Consider the following 22,949-nt stretch of genomic DNA (forward strand, 5'->3'; position numbering starts at 1 on the left):
TTCTTCTCTGCATGGCATAGGGGAATTGTTTCAAACATCATGTATCATCAGTACCAAAGCCTGATGCTCAGTGATGTTCACTCCTTGCCTCTGAAATATGAAGCAGCATATTTATGAGGTGGAGGAGGGTTCATATTTTCTAAAGCTCTAAATTTTTATGTAATTATACCAAAAGTTCCATTCAGAGCACGTAAAAATCAATAAACATAGGAAATATCTGTAGTGAAAACTCATACAAAATTTTTTAAAGCATCGAATACAAATTAAAATTATATCAAAACAAGACTTTTGAAATATTATGGATTCAAGTCTTATCTGTACTTATTCACGACTCAGTCTGACACCTTAATTCATGCAGAGCAGTAGCCCATTCCAAAAGCACTTCAATTAATATCGGTGTTGCAGAGTAGATTTGTACTAGGCCTACTAAAACACAGTGTATTAACACATTGTTTTTCTGTCCGTTCAAAGGAGTTAGAGAAGTCTGTTTCACGATCATGTTTAAACATGATGGTTTGGCAGAATAAACAAGGCCTAAAGAGTACGGACTTTAAGTTAATTAGAATTTGATTTAATAGATGTAAAGGACTGCAAATTTATGCTTTAAGCAGAGGTAAGGCTCCTTGCAAGAGTCCAACTTATATGGGACTTTGTAAGCAACATATAGAATATAAAAAGTAACTTCAGATATCTGTCATCCTCAAACCTATAGCATCAGTGTGGACGTTCTTTTTTTAATGGAACAAGGAAACACACTTTAAAAGCAATGGGGAATTACCTAGTTTGAAGGGGAGAAGTACTACTTAATTGAATAGATTTGTTTCCTTTCCTAAAATCTAGGTTTATATGATCCTGTCAGACACATTCTGTAAATGATCTATCTTTGCTTTAATGTGTTGCATATTTCAAGAAACTACTTGCATTATTAATGATTTTTTAAAATAATATAGGGACCAGAAAACTAAATTTCAGTACCCATACCACAAATGTGCTGTTCTGGTAATAATAAATTCATCTTTCTCACTAGCTATTGCTGGCTGTAAGAATGAGGTGAGACTGTTGTGTCCCTCTCAAAGCGTTTTTGCTAATAAAATTCATTAATATATCTGATTAAGTCTTTCACAGCCACTTTACATCCAGTAGCTTATATATTTGGATAATTTCTGGTTTGACATTTAGCTTCCAAAACATTTCAGTAAAGATACAGAAGGCCAGGAAGCAATACAGATCTGTTTGGCCTCCTTTTGCAAAAAGAAAATATCGTGAGATGCAAGGCAAAAAACACCTAAATTAAGTCCAGAAATAGGTGCTGCAAAGATTATCCTGCTAAATATGTAATACTAGTGCTGAGGACTCAGACAATAGTTTATATGGAAAAGCCCCTGAATATATATGATTATTGTCATTTGTTCCAAACTATGAGCATGAAAATTAGGATTATGGGATTTGTCAGATTTTATTTTTTTCAGTAAAACCAGCAAGAACATTTTTATTGGATGTTCATTTTTTTTCTTGCCTGTGATAAAATTATATAGTCTCTAAAACATAAATGGTACTGCTTTATTTTCAGAAATGCAGGAAAACCTCAAAGTCACCAGTATGGGAACAAAGACCCTGGCAGAGGCACTGCTGCAGTGTGGCCACCACAGTTCAGCCACGCTCCTGCCCCACATGGGCTTGGGAATCTGCTTAGCAGTTCTCAGCAACCCCACTCCTCTCTCTTTTTGAGGACAGTTTTAAATCTGACTAATGAATTTCATGGCTTTTTGTTAAAGTCCACTTGTTTCATAAATAAAACTGATCCTGAAGAGTTGGTTGGGAGGAAGGTAATCTGTTTTATATTTATTGATCTCTTCCAGCAAATGTCTTTCTGGTTTTCTAAAGCCAAGCACGGGACTGAATTGGTAGAGAAGATGAATTTAATGCCTGGGTTTATTTGAGATAAGATATTCATATACACAAATGTTTGTAGGCTTAAGCCCCATTCTAGCTGCAGTTATAAATATTTATCTGAGTGGTCTCAGTGAATGCAGTGATTTCTAATGCGTATATATATTGGCGCCTCAGTGTAAAGATGGGTCTTGATCCTGAAAAGAACAGTGCATGAGACTGATTCTGTGCGATGCAAGTGGCTCCATTGTCATGATGAAACTATTCTATGCAGTAGATGCATATGCAGATCTTTGCCAGATTAATGCCCAAGTTGTCAGAACCACAAAAATTACAGGAAAAGCCAATCAAATATGCAAACTGAAACCCCCCAGATTATTTAAAACAGCTTTTCTAATGTTCTCTGGTTTCAGTAAATGTAAATAATTCTTTAAATAAGACTAATGAAGATAGTTTATTTTTCAAAACCGACCTTTCCTGACCTTGGATATTGTTCTTCAGACCTAAGAAAATTAATTATCTCTTGCATATCTGTGTTCTTATTGATCTAGGTAGTAATTAGTAATTGCTGTGGGGCAAAATAATCTCCAGTAGTGCTTCAGAAACTAAATATGGTTTTCGTAATCTGAAAAATAAGCATGCCATTTTTTTTATCACACCCAAAATGTTTATTACGGATTATGAGGTTCAGTGGTCACTTAATATGCACAATACTTTCTCCTTTCTTCGGTTTCCTTTGCAGCGTTGCAGAAGAGGAGTGAGTAAGCAGTTCCTCAGTCCTCTTCAGTAGAGACGCACCTGATAGCGATAAACTTTCAATGAGACCTCTTTCGGTCATCTCACAGTCCCTAGTCCATCAGTAGTCTTCTGTCTGTGCCACTGGTCTCCCCATTCAAAGAACTGAGAGACATGATGAAAACAAGTGGCTTTGGTTTTGAAGTTATTCAGCTGGGTTTTCTTTCTAGTGAAGTGAAGCAACAGAAGTTGGCAACTCTAAACAGAGCTGAGAGACATGTGTAAATGTTTAGGAAAACAGCAGTTATTCCTGACAGGGGAAAAAAAAAAAAAAGGAGCCAGGGAGCCAGTTTTCTTTATCACCAGGAGCCATAGGTCCATGTATAGTTTTGATTGACCTGTCACCCATAAGAGTTGCCTCTTACTGAAATGCCACCACATGGTGCAGACAGGCCATCTCCTGTGCTTCCTGCTCCTGCTCCAATCACTGTGTGTCCCCCAGGCTGTGGTGGTTTCCAGCTGTTATAAAGCTTGGGTTGCACTGCTGGGATGTGGCAGTTGGCTTTCCAGGCTGCTTTGCAACAGCAGTATCCAGACACCCAGGCTTGGTCTGTTTGCCAGGGTGTAGGCACTTTAGAAATGGGAACATACTGGTCAATGTAGTTTCATCGGCTTACATGGTGACTGGAAGACAGCCATTATTTTTATATGCGGTTGATACAATTAGCCAACCACCTGGGGCATTTTTTTTTTTGCTAGTGCCTTTGTTTCCTTAATATGAAAATAAGGAATGAGCTAAAATATATTGTTGTATTACTATAAGCCACATATATTTATTTTTCCTTCTAAGAAGTGCTAAACCCGGGTCAATAAAAAAGTAAGTCGGAGGACTGGTTTGGAAGGCGCGTGCTTGGCTGGGGAAAGTTTTTGGGTGTGAGTGAGAGCCGAGGCCACAGGTGTGGTCCAGGTGAGGGCGTCTGCCAGCCTCAGGCGAGCAAAGACTTCCCACCGGGAGCTGAAACCAGTGCAAACCAGGAAACAAAAAGAAATATTCAAACTGTCCACGTCAGAGACTGCTAAGGGAACAGGCAGGTCAGCTTAGTTAATCATTACCAAGACAGGCTTCACAGACGTTCATCGCTGAGCGTGTGACAGGACCCCACCTGAGAGAAGAAAACACCCACAGCAAGCTGTAAGAGTTGAGAAGCCTCCCGTGCTTAGATGTTCTGACTGTTTTGCTGTGGGAGAAGAGGGTCCACGCTCTCCCATTGTTCCCAGAGCTTAGACCAGCACAGCTGTGGTGTTGCTTTCCTGTTCCGAAGAGGAAGTGAGAAATTCCCTCCACACACGCTCTGGCACCCGAATACTCAGGTTTCACTCCGGATCCAGGAGACGCCTGTAATGAGCTCTCAGTGGGACTTGGAAAGGAGCTTCCAGCTGTGCCAAGAGTTGTTTCATTTTGTGCCATAGGAGGAGGGGGACAGGAAGTCCTGCAAAAAGCTAAAATGTTGATGGTGCAAAAATTGGTCTAAGAGTATCGCAACTGGGAAAAGTGAAAGTACAGCAGAAGCAGAGGAAGGCACAAGGAAACAGGATGGGAAACTTCTTTCAGAAGCACTGTGCCTGTTTGGAGCCCCACATCCCGTGCTTATTCTCGGGGAGAGACAATGAGCAGGATGAGAAAGTTGGTCAAGTTTTCGCTAACCTTGCTGTGGTAAGGCATGACTTCCAAGCAGGACAGAAAGATGGAGACAGTAAGACAAAAGAAAAACCTTTACCTCCACTGCCTGGCCAGCATCTGGTGAATATTTGTAGATTTGTGGCACTCTTTGACTATGAGGCTCGCACTGAGGAGGACTTGAGCTTCCAAGCTGGGGATAAGCTTGAAGTGCTGGATGCATCCCACGAGGGCTGGTGGTATGCTAGGCTCCTCCTGCCAACAGGGTCTGTCCGTCCTGGCTGCAGGCTCCAGGGCTACATCCCCGCCAACTACATAGCTGCTGACCAGAGCATCGAAGCTGAGCCGTGAGTAACCCACGTAACGCACACCTCAGTCTCTTTTCTGTTAGGTTAAATGGGTTTGGGACAGGAGGTTACGGCATTTTCTCTGCTGAGTAGTACCCTGCCACACTCAGCCTCCAGTGGTCCTACTGGTGATAGTGCTACTTGGCATGTGCAAGGAAAAGACTGGTCACAAGAAGATCAATTACAAAAGGCAGAGTGTTGAGGGATTTGTTTTGGTTTAAATAATTTCCCTCTCTGATACACCCTAATCACCTGTTTAAGAAGCATCTGGGAACATCAGGTTGGTTACCATTGTGATGGTTCATGCTTTTTATTTGTATAAGAGTAAGTGTGTGGCAAATGCTTCCCAGAGGGTGAAAAGATATGACTTCTGCCCCAAACAGCATTCAGCCTAATCAGCTGCAAAGTTATCAATTAACCAGAGTTTCAGGAAGCTACCTTTACACCCTTACATCTTCTTACAAATAATGAGTGAATCTCTAACATTATTTTTTAATGTTTTCCTCTATATTATTTATTTCTTCTTTGGAGGCAAATTTCTACTCTCAGGACAAACTGAACTGGACTAAGTACTGCAAAGGGCAAAAGAGTGGATATAGCAATGGAATACAAATTTAATTTGTTAAACTTTCACAGAGTTTTATTATGCAGCACATGTTTTTCTGCCCCTTCAAAACATGTCCAATCTTATTTAATATTCTGAACTAGAGCAGAAATCACACAAAATCAGTTACTTGGCTCCCTAGTGAGGGTGAGTAAGGTCTGAGTCAGCCTGGGATGCAGAGTTACTTATGTGTGTTGAAATCAGAGGCAGCATTTGCTGAAAGAGATCTGACTGCAGTTCCAGAGGTATATTTTGGCAAAAATTATCAGTGTGGAAAGAGACAGCAGAATTGGCATTCATTATTAGTCTCAGAATTAATGTTGGCTTTAGGGGGATGATGCAGATTTTCATTTAAATCTCATTTGAACCTGAAACATCATCTCCAATCTGATCTGCTCACTGTACTGCCAAGGACTAGGAAAATTGGCTCAGATATGATTATGCCAGTCTTTTACCAGTGGTAGGATTTGTGCTAGAGGCATCTTAGGGCAACTGGAAGATTCCTGTCTAACCTGAAGACCTTAATTTCCAGAGTCTGACCAGCTGTTTCTATTTCCGTATTCAGGCAGACAACCCTTTCAATGGTTGTGTTCAAAAGAATTCTTCCAATTGCAGAAATTAATCTGCAGGGAAGGCAGTTTCTGAACCACCAGAGAAATGGTGGCAGGCTCTAATTCAACTCAGCTTGGCCTTTGCTCTTTTTCAAGAACTAGTTTTATTACAAGTCATCTAAGATTTCTGCTTGCTGTTAATACTTTGAAAGTAATTTTGTTCAGTTATAGATAAAGTCTCAGCTCTTAAGGTCCCTCTCCCCTTTGTATACCTACAGTATCAAATAGAAAGTTAAATTTGCCGAATTGCATTGTTGCATAACCTCTGCTGTTTTCTTGTTAAAGAATCAGTTTTACTTCATTCTACTCTTTTTATGTACCTTTGTCCCTTTATCAATAAAGACTATGTTTTGGTGAAAGATTTTTCTTTATAGATTGTTAGAACACTGGAGAGGGGGAAACGGAGAGCTTTTACAGCTCTCAGATGAAGTCATTCCTCCAAAATAAGTTTTTAGTTTCATACCAACTAATCAGGCTAAACATGTCGTCTTTTCTCAGATTTCTTTCTAAGTCAGTTGTCTTTAGTGCTCTTCGTACATATACAAGACTGCTGTCATGCTACACACATATAACCATAGACTAACTCAGGTTGGAGAGGATCTCTGAAGGTCGTTTGAAGCAGTTGTCCCAACTCAGACATGGCCAAAATAAAATTAGATCCATATGCTTAGTTGAGCATTTCCAGTTGAGCTTTTCATCCTGGTGGTGAGGATTTTTTTGCATTGTATCCAAGTGGAATATTTCTTGCTACAGTTTCCTTCAAAAAAGAATTCCCTTGCACCCACCCTCTGCATTTCACATCTCTGTTATCCTAGTGAAACAGTAAGAGCAACAGTAATGATGGTTTAAAGAACTAACCCGTGTCCCTAAAGTAAAACCAAGACGGTGAAAAAAGTTATTCTAACATTTCTTTAATTAAAATTCAATCCTTTAATCATATTCTCTGCCTAAACTTTAAATTTAACTTCTTTCATCTTTCTATTTTGTTTTTAATTAGCTCTCCCCTTTGGTGTTGGCCAGTTGCTCATGGCCATAATATAGACATTTGTGGAAACAGGAGAAGTTTTTATTGCATCCTTGCATCCTTTATACCAACCCTTTATGCCAGTCACAGAATTGACAAAGAATGGAAGACTTACAATCTCATGTTCACCTGCCAAAATGCATATATACCATATATTGCAGTGTGTTGTTTAAGCTTTGCAATGTTTGCCAGGCACAGCTGATCAGTATTGGAGCTAGTTGAATCCACATTTCCTAGCATCAGCTCGGTTCGGTATATCTGCAGAGACAACAGGAATTTTAGCTTATTTCTGGTCAGTATCTCTATTTTACTAGATCAAGACAAACTGGCTAAGCTGTTCTTGAAAACAGACTCGATTCATGATATGACTCTTAGGAAGCTAAGAAAACCAAACTGACCATATTCTTTAGCAGCTGATTTCAACATGTTTGTATATCATTTTTTTAAAAGTGACATTCATATGCATGCATGGATACTCCATAAATTCACTTAAATAAAGGGGTAGAGGGGCATGAAATATTCTTTAAGTCATGGGATGACTTAGAGATGACAGGGCCACTGTGTACATTTAGCCAATATATGCTTGAAAGCTGCATGCAGAGCAGTGAAATTTCTTTTGCTAATAATTTCAGTTTTGTCTGTAGCCTTCAAGATTATTAACAACAAAATATGTCTGGGCCTGCCTTTTTTATCAACATTTTGACATGGTCTTTATTATAGCGGCAGTCAGAGATCACAAAGTCCATCTGAATCTGTGTTGTCCGTTCTGGCAGAAGATAATGCTAGGTAATTGCTTGTTCTCAGCAAGTGCTGCAGCAGACCATTTTGTCTCCTCACTGAAGTGTCTGTGAATTTTTTCAGGAAGAAGAGCTTTTTTGAACTTTTCCTTGGTAAGAAAGAGAATGAAGAAAAGTAAGAAGGAAAATGAGAAACTTTTCTTCCTTGTCATCCTCATTTAGATAACAGTTTTTCTTTCTGGATGTCTCTCTGACTCCATCCAATATGACTGAGGTAGTGCTGATAAGGTGGATCAATAACTGGATGAAAGGGCAGAAAGGATGTGCAATATCTCCAGTCTGGGGAAAACAAAAATTAAATACCATTTGTAACAAAGGGAATTTTCGTGTATCCTTGGCTATCAGAATGTTCAAGCAGAACTAAGAAAGAATGAGATTTCTTTACTGTGTTGCTTTCCTCAGATCAAAGTTTATTGGTAGAAATTGTATGCTGAAATTGGAGTAAGACTTTGTTGATGTTATATTTTGCTAATATATTTATGTAATATTTATATAATAGAATAAAATTAACTTATGCCAACAATCAAACACTTCTTATTTGTGCAAGGTATCTTGTTAAAAAGAAGCTTTTCGTGCTTCTGTCCTTTGGCTTGCATGTTCCCTTCCAGTGTGAATGACTCGGATTAAATCAGTAACAGTCTGTGTAAACAGAGGAAGGGGAAAAAGAAGGTAAATGCATGTCTTGGGTTCTGCCTGCTGCAGCATTGCAGTCCAAATGTGTGCTGCATAAGATTAAATATGTCCAAGAAATGCACATCTGCTATCATGAAGGCCGTTTTGGATAGACTGAGGAGACAAAGCCCTTCATTTTTATATTTACCAGTAAAGCATCTTCTTATTGCTGATCTTTTCTAGCACCTGCAGTACTCCTTATACTAACAACAACCTGTCAGGTGGAGGGATTGTGAAGGGATGGTGCCTAGTGTCTCTGGAGACAGATGTGTTCTCTTGGCCCTACCCGGGGTAGGTGGGACAAGGCAGCAGGGGAGTGGAAGCATTCATCTAGCAAACTGTAGTGACACAGTGAACTTCCACTTCATGAAGGAATAAATCCGTTACTACAAAAACCTTATTGTAATTAATATCTGACCAAAAGCAGATGCAGACTATGCTAATGATAAATTAGCAACTGTAAGTACACTTGGTGCATTTCTTCTCTCTGCATCACAGGTGGCTGTCAAAACTACAAGCCAGACAGATTTTGCATTTCTAAGGAAGTTTGAGTAAGGTTGTGTCTGCTGTATCCATGACTTAGGAATGCTTTTCTTTCTGGGTTTAGACACATAACATTTAGAAAAAGGAAAGCAAAAAATGCAGGTAGAGGTACAGTCATATAATTTAACTTGCATGTCCAGCATAGGAAGATCAGAAAGACCAATTTGACTAACACCAAAATCTGAATAAGATATAAATTTCCTTGACAAGGAGTGTGACCTTACTGTCTCTGTACTCTTTCTAGGCCTGTTATTCTGCACTATAAACAGGAACCATAGTAACATATCCACCTGCCCTTATTTTATTACTGCCAGTTGTTTTAACTAAACAAGAAAATGACATAGTGCAAATAGTTATGGACAACAAATATAGCCAGCTGTACTGTTAATTTTAACGAAGCAGAATAAAAAAACACCCTTCACTGTTCAAGTTTGATGATTTTTTTTTTTTTTTATAGAGGAAATGTAGAGTTTACTTAGAGGGGGCTTTCAGCTGCCATCCTGATGGACCTGTTGGCTGTTTATTGAAAGTTAACTTAATTCCATATGCTCATGCCAACATTATTGACACAAGACTGCTGTGCTGAGGGAAGTAAATCCACACAAATTCGTAGTACATTAGGTCAAAGAAGATCACTACAATTACTTTTAACTTTTGCCAGTTTCAGAAGATTTTTTATGTAGGTATTTTCCAGCTGGTGGAAATCGAGCCCTAGACCTAAACAATGAAACCTCACCAGTCAATTCCATGATGAGTTTTTTAAGCAACCCTTTGAAAGCAGAAGTGACTTGAAGGTTATTTTTGTTAATCTCCATAATTCCTTCACCTTCTGTGACCTGATTCAGCTTTGATTATTTCATACATTGACTGAATCCTAGTTACTCTATGTGAACAATAACATGTTCACTGGGCTGACCTGTTTCAGACTTTCTGCAAAGTCAGGCTTATGGGGTTTCTTTGGTTCTTGTGGGTCATTTTTCAAAGTGGCATTTAGAGCAAAAGTGTCTACAGATTATTTTAGAAGGGAAGCCTTATATTCCACTGAACACCTCAGAAAACAATGTAATCCACAGTGGTTTCTGTGCATTCCATCTCTCCCCCTCTGCTAATTCCTGTCTCTGTTACAGTACAAAGTCCTGAGGACACCACCAGAATCAGCACTACCCCTCATACTGGAAGGAACTTGTAAAAATTTTTCATTGCTAACATGACTACACAAAGTGGTAGTAGGTTGTTCTTGGAACCTCTTACGTTAATTATGAAAACTATTCTCATATAGTGTTTTGGTAGGAAAGATTTATTTATCACCCATTTTTGTATTTATTATATATCATTGAATGGCTGTATATGAAATTATTTGAAATTCCATCTTTTCTTTCAATTGATATACTTTATGTATGTGCTTTTGTGTGTGCATGTGAACATACATACAACATAGAGAAAGTTTCTGAGATTGATACTTTTAAGGCCATGCAAAACAGCCTTTTGAGACAAGGTGTGCACTGCAAAGCCAGAAGATCATGCTTTTGATGTTTTTTGGCCTTGGGTACATAGCATCTGAAGCACCCAAAGTCTTGAACTGCCATGCATGTTTTGCGGTGCCTCTCTTGAATTTAAATGATTGAATACTACAGAAAGACCATGATTTTAATCACTTAACTTCTTTAGTTGTAGTTGAGCATTCCAGTGCTGTTTTCAATCACATCTCAAACTTTGTCTTCATTTCTGCTCACTTCTTAAATACATAAAGGTACACTGAACACAAAAGAAGATGGTTTACAGAACTGTGAAATGTCAGATTTTGTCAAGTGCCAGCACTGTTTACACATCGATGTGTATACCCATGTTCAGAAAATGTATGTCTCTGCTCAGAAAGGTAGAAGGAATTATGGCACTGTAGATGAGCAGTTCATGCCAACTCGTACAATTTAGATCACCTATTTTCTGGCAGTGTGGTTTTCTACACATAATATTGTCTATTCAAAGTCTGAGAAGTGAAGAAATTTCTTCCTACCTTGTCTTTATTTGAAATTAGTGTGTATGTTATACATTATAATAATGATATACTCCTTTCCATTACCTTGTGAAACATTTGACAATAAATCACACAAAGACCAGATACAATGTCCTTAAAACCTGCAGACATAGTCAGGTAGCTTTTCTTATGGCACTGTGAAGCCCAGGTGGCCTTTACAGTGCCTTTTAGGAAAACAAAGACCATATGCTGGTCAGAATAATTCAATAGTCCTGTTTGATATTTTTTCTTCAGACTCAGTAGGAATAAGCATTGTGTGTGTTAGCCTAGATTAGTTGGTCTTGAGCAATGTTGTTGGCAAAAACATTTACCAGGTATTGTACAAAGGTTACTGTTTCCTCAATAGTTGTCTTTGACGGCTCTCCGCGCAGCACAATACAGAGCTGTGCAGAGCTCAGTAATCTCTGAGCAGGTTTAGAACTGAAAAATAGTAACCAACAGTTCAGCCAGGCTAAGAAGTCCTAAAGCTGAGCTGATTTTAAACAAACTAGGTCAGGTCTCTCTGTGAAGAATTATTTTATAACATGTAAAAAGCATGGTTGGTTATAGAGGACTTCGGGGCTTTCTTTGTGTAAGATCGTATCTGTACTGAAGAGATTAAGTCATAAAAACATAAGAGATACTCTATGAGGTCAAACCAATGGCCCCTTTAACCCCCTTACTCTGTTTCAGAAAGGTTTCTATGAAAAGTGCACAGGCCCATCCACTTTCTTTGATCTGTTCCCTTTGTACTTCACCAGAGGCTGGGACTGTTGTATAAGCAGTGTCAGAGGGTACATCACAGCCACGTCTAATTATGGACCTATTGTCAAGTCTGTTTAGCAAAAGCGTAGGTGTTGACACTGCACAGTTCCTTATTTCTGTCTGTGGGCAATGAGCAAGCTATCGAGAAAAAACCCCAAACAAACCCAAACCCACCAAAACCCCCTTTCATCTCTGAAGTAATCCTAAACAAATGTTTGGCTTTTTTTCTGGATTGGTGATTGCTTAGTCATGAGTGACTCAAAAAACCCCATGCTCAAAATAAATTGGCATAAAAGGAAATGGTAGCGCTGCACAGGTCCTTGTGAAATTCAGGGAACAGTCCTTTACATGTCACAGCGATCTGTCCTGTCTGACCTAATGCACCCAAGTCAGCCAGGGCTGCAGACCTCAGTGACTTTACCCTCACAGATTTACCCATCAATTCATTTTACCTCCTACCAAAGATACAGAGCTAAATCCAGGATATGTCCTATTTTTATCTTACAGACATTAGCTTCTAACGTGAGGTTATAGCAGAGGTGCCTTGTGCAAACATTATAATAATTATGCAGACTTCCAGTAGCCTATTTTAGACAACACAAAATTTACCTGCACTATAATTGTTAAACACATTAGTAGAGAAAATACAATTAATCGGGTTTCAGGTGTTTTTCTGTAATGTTTTGATCCTTTTCAAGTTATGCAAAATATACATAGCAAAGAAAGAACACAATTTATTAGGTGATATTTAAAAAACCCTCAAAATATTATTACACATTTATTAATGTATGTAAGAGAAAAAAACAATTTTCAGTGATTTTTAAATATTATATAAATATTAAATATTATATAAATAGTATTATTTAGGACATATTTGAAGACCCTTCTTGTGTTAGAACTCTAAGAATAAGAGATTAGTTTTTTTTAGTTAAGAAGCTTATTCTCCATTGGAGTTTTCTTATATGTTGACATTCAGATTTGTACCTCATAACTATGTAAAAAAACCCTTGAGTTACAAGCACATCTTTTCAGTTTTCAATTCTCCAGATGCCTAGTATTCATCTGGAAATAGCTTTTCAGAAGATCAAACAAAATATTGATCCTGAGTGCATTCCTTTTCTTTATCACTTAAACCAAATGGAAATACATACATTTCTTCTGTGCTGATACACTAACCTTAACTGATGAAAACTGGAAAAAGAAAGCAGTAAATTAAATAATAAGTGATGGTTCCATAAAGGATTGCACTAATTGACATTTTCATTACTTCTGTGCAGACTGCTCTATAACCTATAATATTTTGTTATAAATTTACCTGCAGTAATGTTGGTAAACATATTCCCTTAGCTTTTTCTCACTAAAGCAGATACATTGCTAGTTAATTAATATTTTTGTCCCCTGTATTTATAGCACAAATGATTTTACAGCACGCTTTTTCTAACCTCACTGCAAAAGATACCTGAGACTCACATGTGGGAATGAATATGTACCATGAATTCTGGAAATGATGAGAAGTCACAAACCTCAGTCTTCCTTTTGAAACTACTGATCTTTTCAGTTAGTGGAGGTTTCTGTTAAGGGTATGTGGAAGGAGTCTCTGCTCCTTTAAGTGTATGTGGTGAAAGAAGCCATACACAAGAACATGCAGAGACAAATCTGAGGGACATGTGAGAAGGGAGGTATGATGAGGACAAGCCTGCTCAGTCTTACTTGCTGATAAGGATATGTCAAGTGTGGGAATGTTTGTTTTTCAGGATCATTACCTGAGGACCTTGCCAATAAGGAAAGGGAGGGAGAGAAACACACAGAGACAACAAAGATGGCCAACTAATGTTGACAAAGACAATAATCAGAAATAAATCCAGTCAGTTGCAGTAATTGATGGGCTATCAAGAAATGGCAGGCAAACTCTGTCCTTGCAACTGATAAGGATGCAAACCTGGGGGTCCAGGATGTTGGAGGGGATTCTGTGGGGCTATGTCAGTGATGAAGGTTTAGGGAAAAAGGTCAGGGAGGAGCAAAGAAGGAGTAGACAGAGAGGGGTATCAAAGTTGCTGTTCATGTGTAAAATGGGGCCAGTCAATACACTTAATCTGGCTGAGCCCTGTGCCTGGTCACCGCACTCTGCCCTGTCTTCTTGTTAAATCCTTTTGTGACTCTCTCTCCGTGTAACCTTACCCTCTGTCTCATGTGTGAGTGCTGCAAGGACTAAGTGCCACTGGCTGGGGGGACTGGTGTGACTGGGTACTGGGCCAGCAACGGGAGCTGGAGGCAGGGTGTGGGTGTGCCTGGTCTGTGGTGTCAGCTGCTGGAGCGAGTGGGGTCTCAGTGCCAGATGCTGGAGTGGACGGGGGTCTTGGCCACCAGCCACTGGGGAATGTCTGGAAACCAGCTCCTGGGGGACCGCCGTGCATGAGGTGAGTGTGGGTGAGGGGCTGGGATCAAGGCAGGGTTGTTGGATGGAGAGACAGGCTGTGCTGCTATTTGAAGGAGGGATCTGCAATGTGCATGTGCTTGTAAATTAGAGGGAGGGAGAGTGAGTGAGAGTGTGTGTGTGTTTACACAGTTACTAGTGACCGTCTGGTTCTGCCAGCCGAAGAGGAGGAGGAGGGGACCGTGCTTGTGTTTTACATGAGTCCTGTACATGGGCGCTGTTGAAGGCAGTGCCTTGTCTGTGGCAGTCTGTGTGACCGGCCATGTCTGTGTCTTCCCTATGCGTCTGTGTGTCTCTGAGACACATGCTCAGCTGCACCACTGGTTGAACATGCAAACGGGAAAGCGGCAGCCACATCCCTCAGCATGGGCAGAGATGCTGTGTCCCGGGGCTGAGCTCCAGTAGCTGAGCAGGAGGTCTCTGTGCCACAGTGGCTGGAGGAGGCAGCTGCTCCTCAGTTCCCTTAGTCGTCTCCTTTACCTCCACTTCAAAAGAGAGAGTCTTGGCTTTATGTTGCTTTTATTGTATACTTTTCCTAAACTCCTACTGATTTATGAATGTTTAGAAGTGTGTATATATTTCCAGCCACTGACATGGATGAATCAGTATCATTTTTATCCATTGAAAGTCACCTGATGTTTTTTGCTATTTCAAAATAACAACTTGAATGGCTTGGAAAGATAATTAGTAGTTTTTGGAATACCTGCAAAGAGAGAAAAGAGAAAATGAGATCTTACTCTTATTACAGAGCTAAAATGTTTGAAAAATCATGCAGAAACTTCCTTTGAAGTTTTCTGACATACCTTTCTGACATGGTGGTGTGACCTCTTACGAAAGAAACCATCTGTGTGGGTCGCTCATAATATACACACTGATACAGAGTTTAATGTGCTCCCACTTTACTTCTGGAAATGAGAGGTGTCTTTAATGTCTTACCCTTCTCATCTGTCACCCTGAAGAGGTTACCCTGAAAACTAGGAGTTTGTTTGGTTAAGAAATTTGTCCACATGTGAAAAACTGTCTTTCCTTTGGCTCAGGGTCACATGGAGGTGCTAGACTGCACAGTTCCTTTCTGAGTCCCCCTGGGGACAGAGTAACCTGGTTGTTCACTGAAAGTTGACCTGAGAAAGGGCATGAGTCTGCTCAGACTGCTGGCGGTAGGCTGGGGAGGTATGTGCCCATATGAATGTTCAAAAGACAGCTCTGCACAAAATGGGTGGAGAGATCTGCTCTGCCACCAGTGTCCTGTGCAGGCAAGGTTTTTGTTTCCAAGGGCTTCTGTATTCTGTACTGAGATGAGTTTCCCTGTGACAAAAGAAAATAATTTCTCAAGAATGATTTTCTCAGGAAAATCAATTGAGTGCTTTTGGAAGCTGTAATGGTTTAAGTGAATGTATGATTGACCATTTTCTTGTCCTTTTGAGTTTCCCTTAATGTTAAATCAATTGATGTTATTTGTGTTCTCTGTGCCATGTTAACATTAAGGCTACCTCAAGGTTTCAACTTTGTTCCTCAGTTGTTTTGAACAGCAGAGTTATTGCTTCTTTTAGAGTATATAACGGCAGTATAGCAGTACTTTTGTTCATGTATGTGTTAACAAATGCATACAAGCACTACAAGCATTGATACAAGATATTACAATGTTATTTGGAAGACTGTGCAACAGGAATAGGATCTGAGGAACACATTTTAAGTTGTTTTTTTTTTAAAAAAGAGGTGATTATATGGTTATATTTCACAGTCAGTGTCCCAAAGCTATGCCTATTAAAGCCAGTGGTAGCCTTTCATTGACTCCAAAGACAAGCTGTTTTAGAACAAGTTTTCAATGCAATGAAGTCCTTATCCAGGTATAGAACCACTACGGAGATCAAACTTTGATGATTGAATTTAGTCTCAAACTGGAGAAATAGCAGGGACTTACATAACTAAAACACCACAGAAAAAGTAATATGATAGCACTTTCATCTATCATTTATTTTCTCATGTAGTAGCACTTCAGAGCAAATTAGATAATACAGCACGCAGATGACCAATATAGTGGAGAATGAATGCAAATGTTGAAATTAATTACACAATAACGAAGTGGCGGCTCAAAGGATGAGATTTATTTATGGAGATTTCCACAAATTAACTCCATCAGATTGTGATTTGGTTGCTGGTTTATTATCTTTTGTTCCTATTGTGCAGTGAAACTAGCATTGGGTGAGCTATGCTAATTTACAGTCAGGCACTTGGCCTTGTAATGCTAGCGCTACAGGAGAAATAGTCACTTCAGTCATTACAGAGTGCAAGAGTAGCCAAAGTTGTGGCGGTTTGTCATCCTGAAGCAGACTCAGACCAAATTAATTTCCATGTTTGCAGCACAGTCAACTGCTATTATCAACTACTGAAAAATTAATGTAGTATTATACATAATCCCTTACAACAGATTCATACAACAGTACAGTTATGGCCCACTGAAGGACTTACTAAAAAGGTTTGTACGCAAAGCGTCATGGATTTTTTAGACTAATGCCCAAGTAATCTTTGTGTTTGTGTTTGCAAGACTAAATTTGCTCTAGACTGTAAGAGGAAATGCCTACCTCTGTGGTGGGTTTTATCACACTCATTCCCTGTTGAATGTTACCTTATCCCACACAGTTACTTACTGTAAAAGTCCCTAAGGCTCTGGAAGGCCCTTATTTTAGGGCACAGCTTATTATTTTTAAGGAAAACAATGGACTAACACAAAACAAAGCTATTTCTTAGATCAAAACAGACTTTAGAGGCTCAGAGTCCTTTTTGACACATCTGCTGCCCTCTTCTCACAAGCTAATAATCTCTTACATTCTCTTCAGCTGTGCTCCCTGAGTGATTTGTTAGTGCAAACTGGGGCTCCTTCTGGCTCTCAGGTAGACACAAGGTCAGTCTGCTGGGGTGGGTGTTTCACCTGTTTGCTGCGGTTACATTGTAGTCACTGGGGTGTGTGGAGTAAGCTACTGTTCAGTGTTAGAGTCAGGTTTTTGGTGAGTAGAAAAGTTAACCCCCCTTTTTTGTGGTGAATCTTGTCCTTGAAGTCTGGAAGTAAAATGCTTTTTTTCTGGTAATAACCTGCAAATTTCCCATCTTGCTAAAAAACAATGGTAGCAAAGGTTCTGCCTAGTTTTGGTGGTAGCTTATGTATGTTTAGTCCCAAAAAGATTACCTCTGTTATAACAGTGGTATATTCTCCAAATTACTGTGTGTAAGCATCTATGCATGTTGTATGTTCCAGCAAAATAGCAACTATGATATATTAGAGACATAGGTTTACATTGCCTTGTTTTATCTAAAGATCCCCTATTTTTGTGGATGAATGTATCACTTGTGTCCTAGAGCTCACATTCACAATCAAATAGATAAGGAAAGAAAGAAGGGGAAAATAGCTGTCTCCTGGAAGAAAGAAGCAGCAACATTTCTTGAGAGTCCTTCATTGTAGTTTTGTATCACATCAAAATATTTTACATGGCCTGAAACAAAATGAAGGGTATTGCTTGGTTGTATCTTGTTTTCAGATAACTTAATCCTTTCTGAACAAAATCAGAAGAAAATAATGCTTAGATTTTGATGGAAACTCCATTTGAAAACAGAAAGAAAAAGCCCTTTAAATCTGATTTTTCTTCAAATTAAGTACCTTCACAAGTTAAGCTATAATATTTTGTTTAGAAAATATATGGAGAGGTAGAACTTAATCTTATCCCCCCCCCCCCCCCTTTTTTTTTTTTTGCTTCTGTGTCTTTTTCATTATCACCTCTTACATTCTGCCATCTCACCAATAGAACTCTCTCAACTCTATCATAAATTTAGTATTTATGGAAAAGTGTCAACCAGTGAGCTATAATCAGTTGACAGGAACATTAGCAAAATGTTATCCAAAAGCCAAGAGCAAAATGGGATCTGTTATTTTCCAAAACTGTGTATTTCACATTGTTGTGGTTATTTAAGAAAAAACACACTGTTGATCTCAAAATATGGAAAATTCAGTAGAACTTGTGGTCTGTTGCTACAGGCTCACTTTCAAACATATAGGTAGATTTCTACATACAATCATAACATAAACTAATGCTGCTCTGTCGTTTTGATAGATCTCTGCTGTTTACATAGAGTAGAAATGAGCCTTTAGTTTTTCACAGCTGTTCACATGTTCTATGTTTTCACTCATGGAAAGAAAAACAGACTTATTCCACCCACCATCACTGTGAAAAGACTCAGAAGTTCTGGGTCCCACACACACAATGCATGCAGATAGTCTTCATTTTAGTTTGTGGTAAGTTACTCAACAACAAGGATCTGAGCAATGTACGTGACTCAGATCTTTACGTATGAAGCAAATTCACTATGGTTGCGCAAGGTTAAGTGTGCTGCCCTACATAACCATCCCTGAAAACCTGAATTTCTAGTTTCACTTGGAGGAAACTAGTTTCTGATTATAGTAAATAAGTAATCAGAACTGATCTGTGTCACTATACATGTGCATTTAAAATGATTTTTTATTTCAAGTATTGTCGGAGTCAGATAATTTCAGCAGTGTATTAAGATTTCAAACTATTTCTTTATATAGATAGAGAAGGCTGTTGTTGCCTAAGCATTTTTTTAAAGAATTCATCTGACTCACTTGTTGCTGATAGTACTTTGGTGAGTACGGTTTAAACCAATACATTTAGCGGTGACCTCTATTCAATAAATTTACGATGAAAATGAATGTTAAATTCTCTCTACAAGCACAAACATGAGTGCTGTGATGAACTAAAAAAGGGAAAAGATCTGTAGAGATCAATCCTTACAGCAAGAGTTAGTCTGTGAAATTGGTTCAAGAGATACTCTACCAAATTGTTTCCCCAGGTAGGACTAAAATTGCTGCCAAGGACACATGCCCCGCAGGGGCAGGATAACTGGGAAACCAACATTTGCTGAGCAGGTGCAGCAGCTCAGGCAGCAGCAGGTTACAGCCTTGGTTTTGTCTTGTCTTTATTTTCTCTTGACTGTTAGCTCTGACTTCCTCTCTTCTCTCCCTCCATCCCCTTGATAATATTCGATGGTCCTCTCTGCTCTGAATTTTCCCTGTCCTATTTTCTCCCTCCCTCCTATGCATTCCTTTATCATTAGCTTTAAATTCCTTCCCCTTAAATTTTGCCATCGTCCCATGCATCCTTCAGTGTCTGATAATAAATAACAGTGACAGCTAGCATTAAAAACAATCCCAGGCAAGCCTGTAGAAGGAAGTAAGGAGGAAGGGCTCTGTTTCCAAAGGACCTGAAGCCCAATCTTGTCTTTTCCAACCTCTGCACAGGGAAAGTCTGCAAGACCTAGAGTAATCCTGGACCTTTCACTGTGTAGATTCTTGTGCCATATCTAGGAAGGCTTGTGTTTTTCAAAATGCTCATGAAAGGAGTCTTTTGCAAGTTTTCATCTTCATGGTTTAGCCTGACTACAGCTTTTTCTGTTTTGTTTTGGGTTGTGTTTTTTTTCCCTATGCCATAATCAGGTTCACTGTAGACTATAAAGGGAAAATTGAAGCAGCCAGTGCTCATCTCCCATGCTCTCCTTCACACACACAGTTCATGATTTGTAAAGCACATCTGTTTCTTAACTGTGTTATATCTAGAAAGCTTTAATCTTTGCAGTGATGTTTCCTAATTTCTTGAAATGTCAGCTCCTGGAGAAAAGATATTACTTCATTAGTCTTATAATTAAGGCAGCCTAATATTTTCTATCAGAAGAGCTTGTTTAGTTGCTTATAATTTTTCCAGGCTCTACCTGATTGAATTTGAGTTGTCCAGGGTTGATACCAGGCACAGGCTGCCTTTTTCTCTCCCTGAAAGCAAAAGATGTGACTCAGAACAGTACAAGAAATTCTTTGCGGATGTACTTTGGAGGAAGGGCTTGATACTTGGTAGGGGAGATTGCTATATTAAGTGTGTGATTTTTTGCAATCTAAGGAAATCTTGCTTCAAACTAACCAAGCATTTGAAAAAAAAATTCTACTGTATATGTGGCAGTCAACCATAATCATAAGAATGTGACAACTACATTCTATATTTTTGATATTTTGGGAAAACCTAGCAAGTGCTTGGAGCCTTCCTCTCACCATGAGGAGGACATGCTGGTGGTGCTCTTTATAAACTTCTGTCCCTGCTTCCACACTACTGTTTACCCACAGCAGACTGCAAACCTGGCATGGATTGAAAGCTGGCTCAGCAGCCCCCTTTGTCCTGGATGGATGACAGCAGTGAAGAGTGGTGCACGCAAGCCTGTTCAGGTCTCCATGTGCTGAGTAGGCAGTGATCACAGGATGGTCATATGATGAAAGTAATTGAATAAGACCCTGGAGGATCTCTCTGTCTCTCTTTCTCTGACTTTTGAGCTTCCCATGCATCTCTCCTTGTCTTCTGTGACACTGAAGTTAGCAGCTATTGCTGTCCAAATAAACTATCACATACTGCACAATGCTAAATTCCCTGAAAGGTAGGCCCTAGGCATTTCAAACTGGACATCCAAACCTACTAGAAAATACTTACAATAATGTCTTATTGTCTTAGTCCCTTTCTGTGGTGTTTCTCCACTGTAAAAAATACTTTACAAGCAGAAGTGCCACAAGAAGAAATTAATGAAAGTTCATAAAGCTTTCGGATATTATAGTCATGAACGCTGTAGTAGAGGCTGCTAGGAAATTAGCCATTCATGTAATTTTATAACTTGTATTGAGAGCAGAGACTAAACAATGTACAGTAAATAACTCTAAGTGTGCAATGACAAAACAAAATAGAGGGTAACTATTCAATGAACAGCATTCATATTAACCCTGTAGGAAGCACTGGATGTGGTAATGTAATTAAAGATGGTATCATACTGGATTTTCCTGAAAATGGCTGAGGCCATGAGAACAATATTAATATTGCCATCTCTTAACTTTGGAGTTCTTGATTTTGCAGTTACAGCTTTCTATGACTAGAGATTTTGAGGCATTTAAAATTTAATCTTTATATACTGTTGAAGCTTTTGTTTGGTTTGTTGTTGTTTGGCTTTTTTTAACTATTGCAATAGCTTTCTGCATTCCAGAAGAAACTGGGATATATTTGGTTTCAATATATATAGTATCTATTTTTCATTGTCTTCACCTAAGACTTTTGCTCTAATTACAGTAATTCTTTGCTCTTCTCAGTCTAAAAGACCTTTACTTCTCCTTAGAGCCTAGTACTACAGACACACTCCAGTTAATCTTCTGGAGGGGTGGTTAATCTGTTTGTCATCGTAATTTCTTCCGTAACAGAGACTTTTGGTTGGGAACCACAGAAATCTCAAAAAACCCTCCCAGCTGCTGAAATTTAATGGTCTCATGAGATTTACTCTAACATGAGAGGGTAAATCCCAGTTGCAAGCACTTGTAAAACCTAAGTGAGATGCCTTCATGCTGCAGAGTGCTGATCCAGGATAGGATCATGCTATCCATTTTAACATCTTCAGTTATTTCTGAAAATAAGTTTCATGTGACTGCTTTCCTGCTATTTTTTCTGTTATGCCTCCATGCTTTTTGAATGACCTTGCCATGTAGTCCTTCTCAGCAATTTTTGTCCACTTTCTTCCCTCCTCATTCCTATTGTAATGATCATGTTTTCTGTATGCGGCTGTAGCTTACTGGTGACTCAGCCCTGGGGATTTTCCCTTTAAGTTGGACATTCACAAAATTCAGAGTAGGTCACAGACCTCTGCCTTTAGCCTTATTTTACCTCCAGTATCCTGCAACTTGAATGAGAAACTGAAATAATCCCCCCTTATACCAGCTACAGCTAGTTATTAAGTAAATTCAGTGACTTCAGATATGACATTGTAGAGCTAATTCTGAGTTTGCTCTTGTACATATCAAATAAAATTAGAGGATAAAAGTGGGAAGCTGTGCTCTGGTAAACCCTGATGGAAATGGGTGACGCAGTCAGAACTTCTACATCATTTTCTCTGCTGACCTTCCATATGGATAACAAAAGAGCAGTGAGGGATCTGCTGAGATTTCCAAGAAAGCCAAAGATCATAGCTGTTAATTCAGAGTTGGTGTTTGGCTTGGTGATGAAGGTCTTACCCACACCCCAAAGGGGGGTGCACACAGAGTCCTTAATCATAAGTTTAGAGTTTCCGTTGTACAGCTGTACAGCTGCCCTGGGAAAGAGTGTGCTGTCAAAAAGTTTCTCCAGTAACAAATTTTTCACCTGGATCATGGCTGGCGGACTGTGGCTGTTGTTCCTCCAATGCAAAAGCAAGAGGCTGGGTTCAGAGAAAGGAGAATACTAAGAGCTCCTGCTGGAGGTGGGTGGCACAGTGGCCACACAGGGAAGGTTGAGGCTGCAGAAAGGTTTGTCGCTTTAGGACTTTTGTGTCTGGCCTGTGCTGAGGGGTACTCCTCCATGGCACTTGGCACATGCCTTGGTGCTTGTTCATTTGGCACGACTAAGGATCTTCGGCAGAGGTCAGCCCATGCCTAGAGTTAGGATTAGGAAAGAGAGGAATGCTAGAGTTCCAGCATGACTGTGGCTGCTGAGGGACAGCCCAAGGAAGATCAAAGCTGCAGAAAGCAGCTTTTAGGCTGAGGCTTAAACCAGGTCTAGGATTAGTGTTAGGGCTTGGATTAGTTTTAAAGTTAGGAGGGTGACAAACTCTAGAGCTATGGTCTCCCATAGACTCCCAAGAAGTGTTTTGTCTGGCCCCTGCCTGTGGGGCTTTGTCTAAGGCTCAGCACACACTTTTCATGAGAGTTGGCAGTTAGCATGTTAGGGATTTAGGAGAGACCAAGCATAGACCTCCAGTGTAAGGGGGAGGGTGCGGAGG

General features: G+C 39.5%; 1 protein-coding gene across 1 annotated transcript in view; it reads left to right on the top strand.

Annotated features, from left to right (window-relative positions):
* Positions 1–1,874: 1,874 nt before the first annotated feature.
* The window catches only part of FRK (fyn related Src family tyrosine kinase), a 56,314-nt gene continuing 35,239 nt past the window's right edge, over positions 1,875–22,949 (top strand). Inside the window, exon 1 of the mRNA XM_005445746.3 lies at positions 1,875–4,650. Within this exon, the coding sequence (XP_005445803.1) occupies positions 4,220–4,650 (431 nt within the window). The 5' untranslated portion in view covers positions 1,875–4,219. The remainder of the gene's footprint in view (positions 4,651–22,949) is intronic.

The sequence above is a fragment of the Falco cherrug genome, chromosome 6, assembly GCF_023634085.1.
Source record: "Falco cherrug isolate bFalChe1 chromosome 6, bFalChe1.pri, whole genome shotgun sequence".
NCBI classification, from domain to species: Eukaryota; Metazoa; Chordata; class Aves; order Falconiformes; family Falconidae; genus Falco; species Falco cherrug.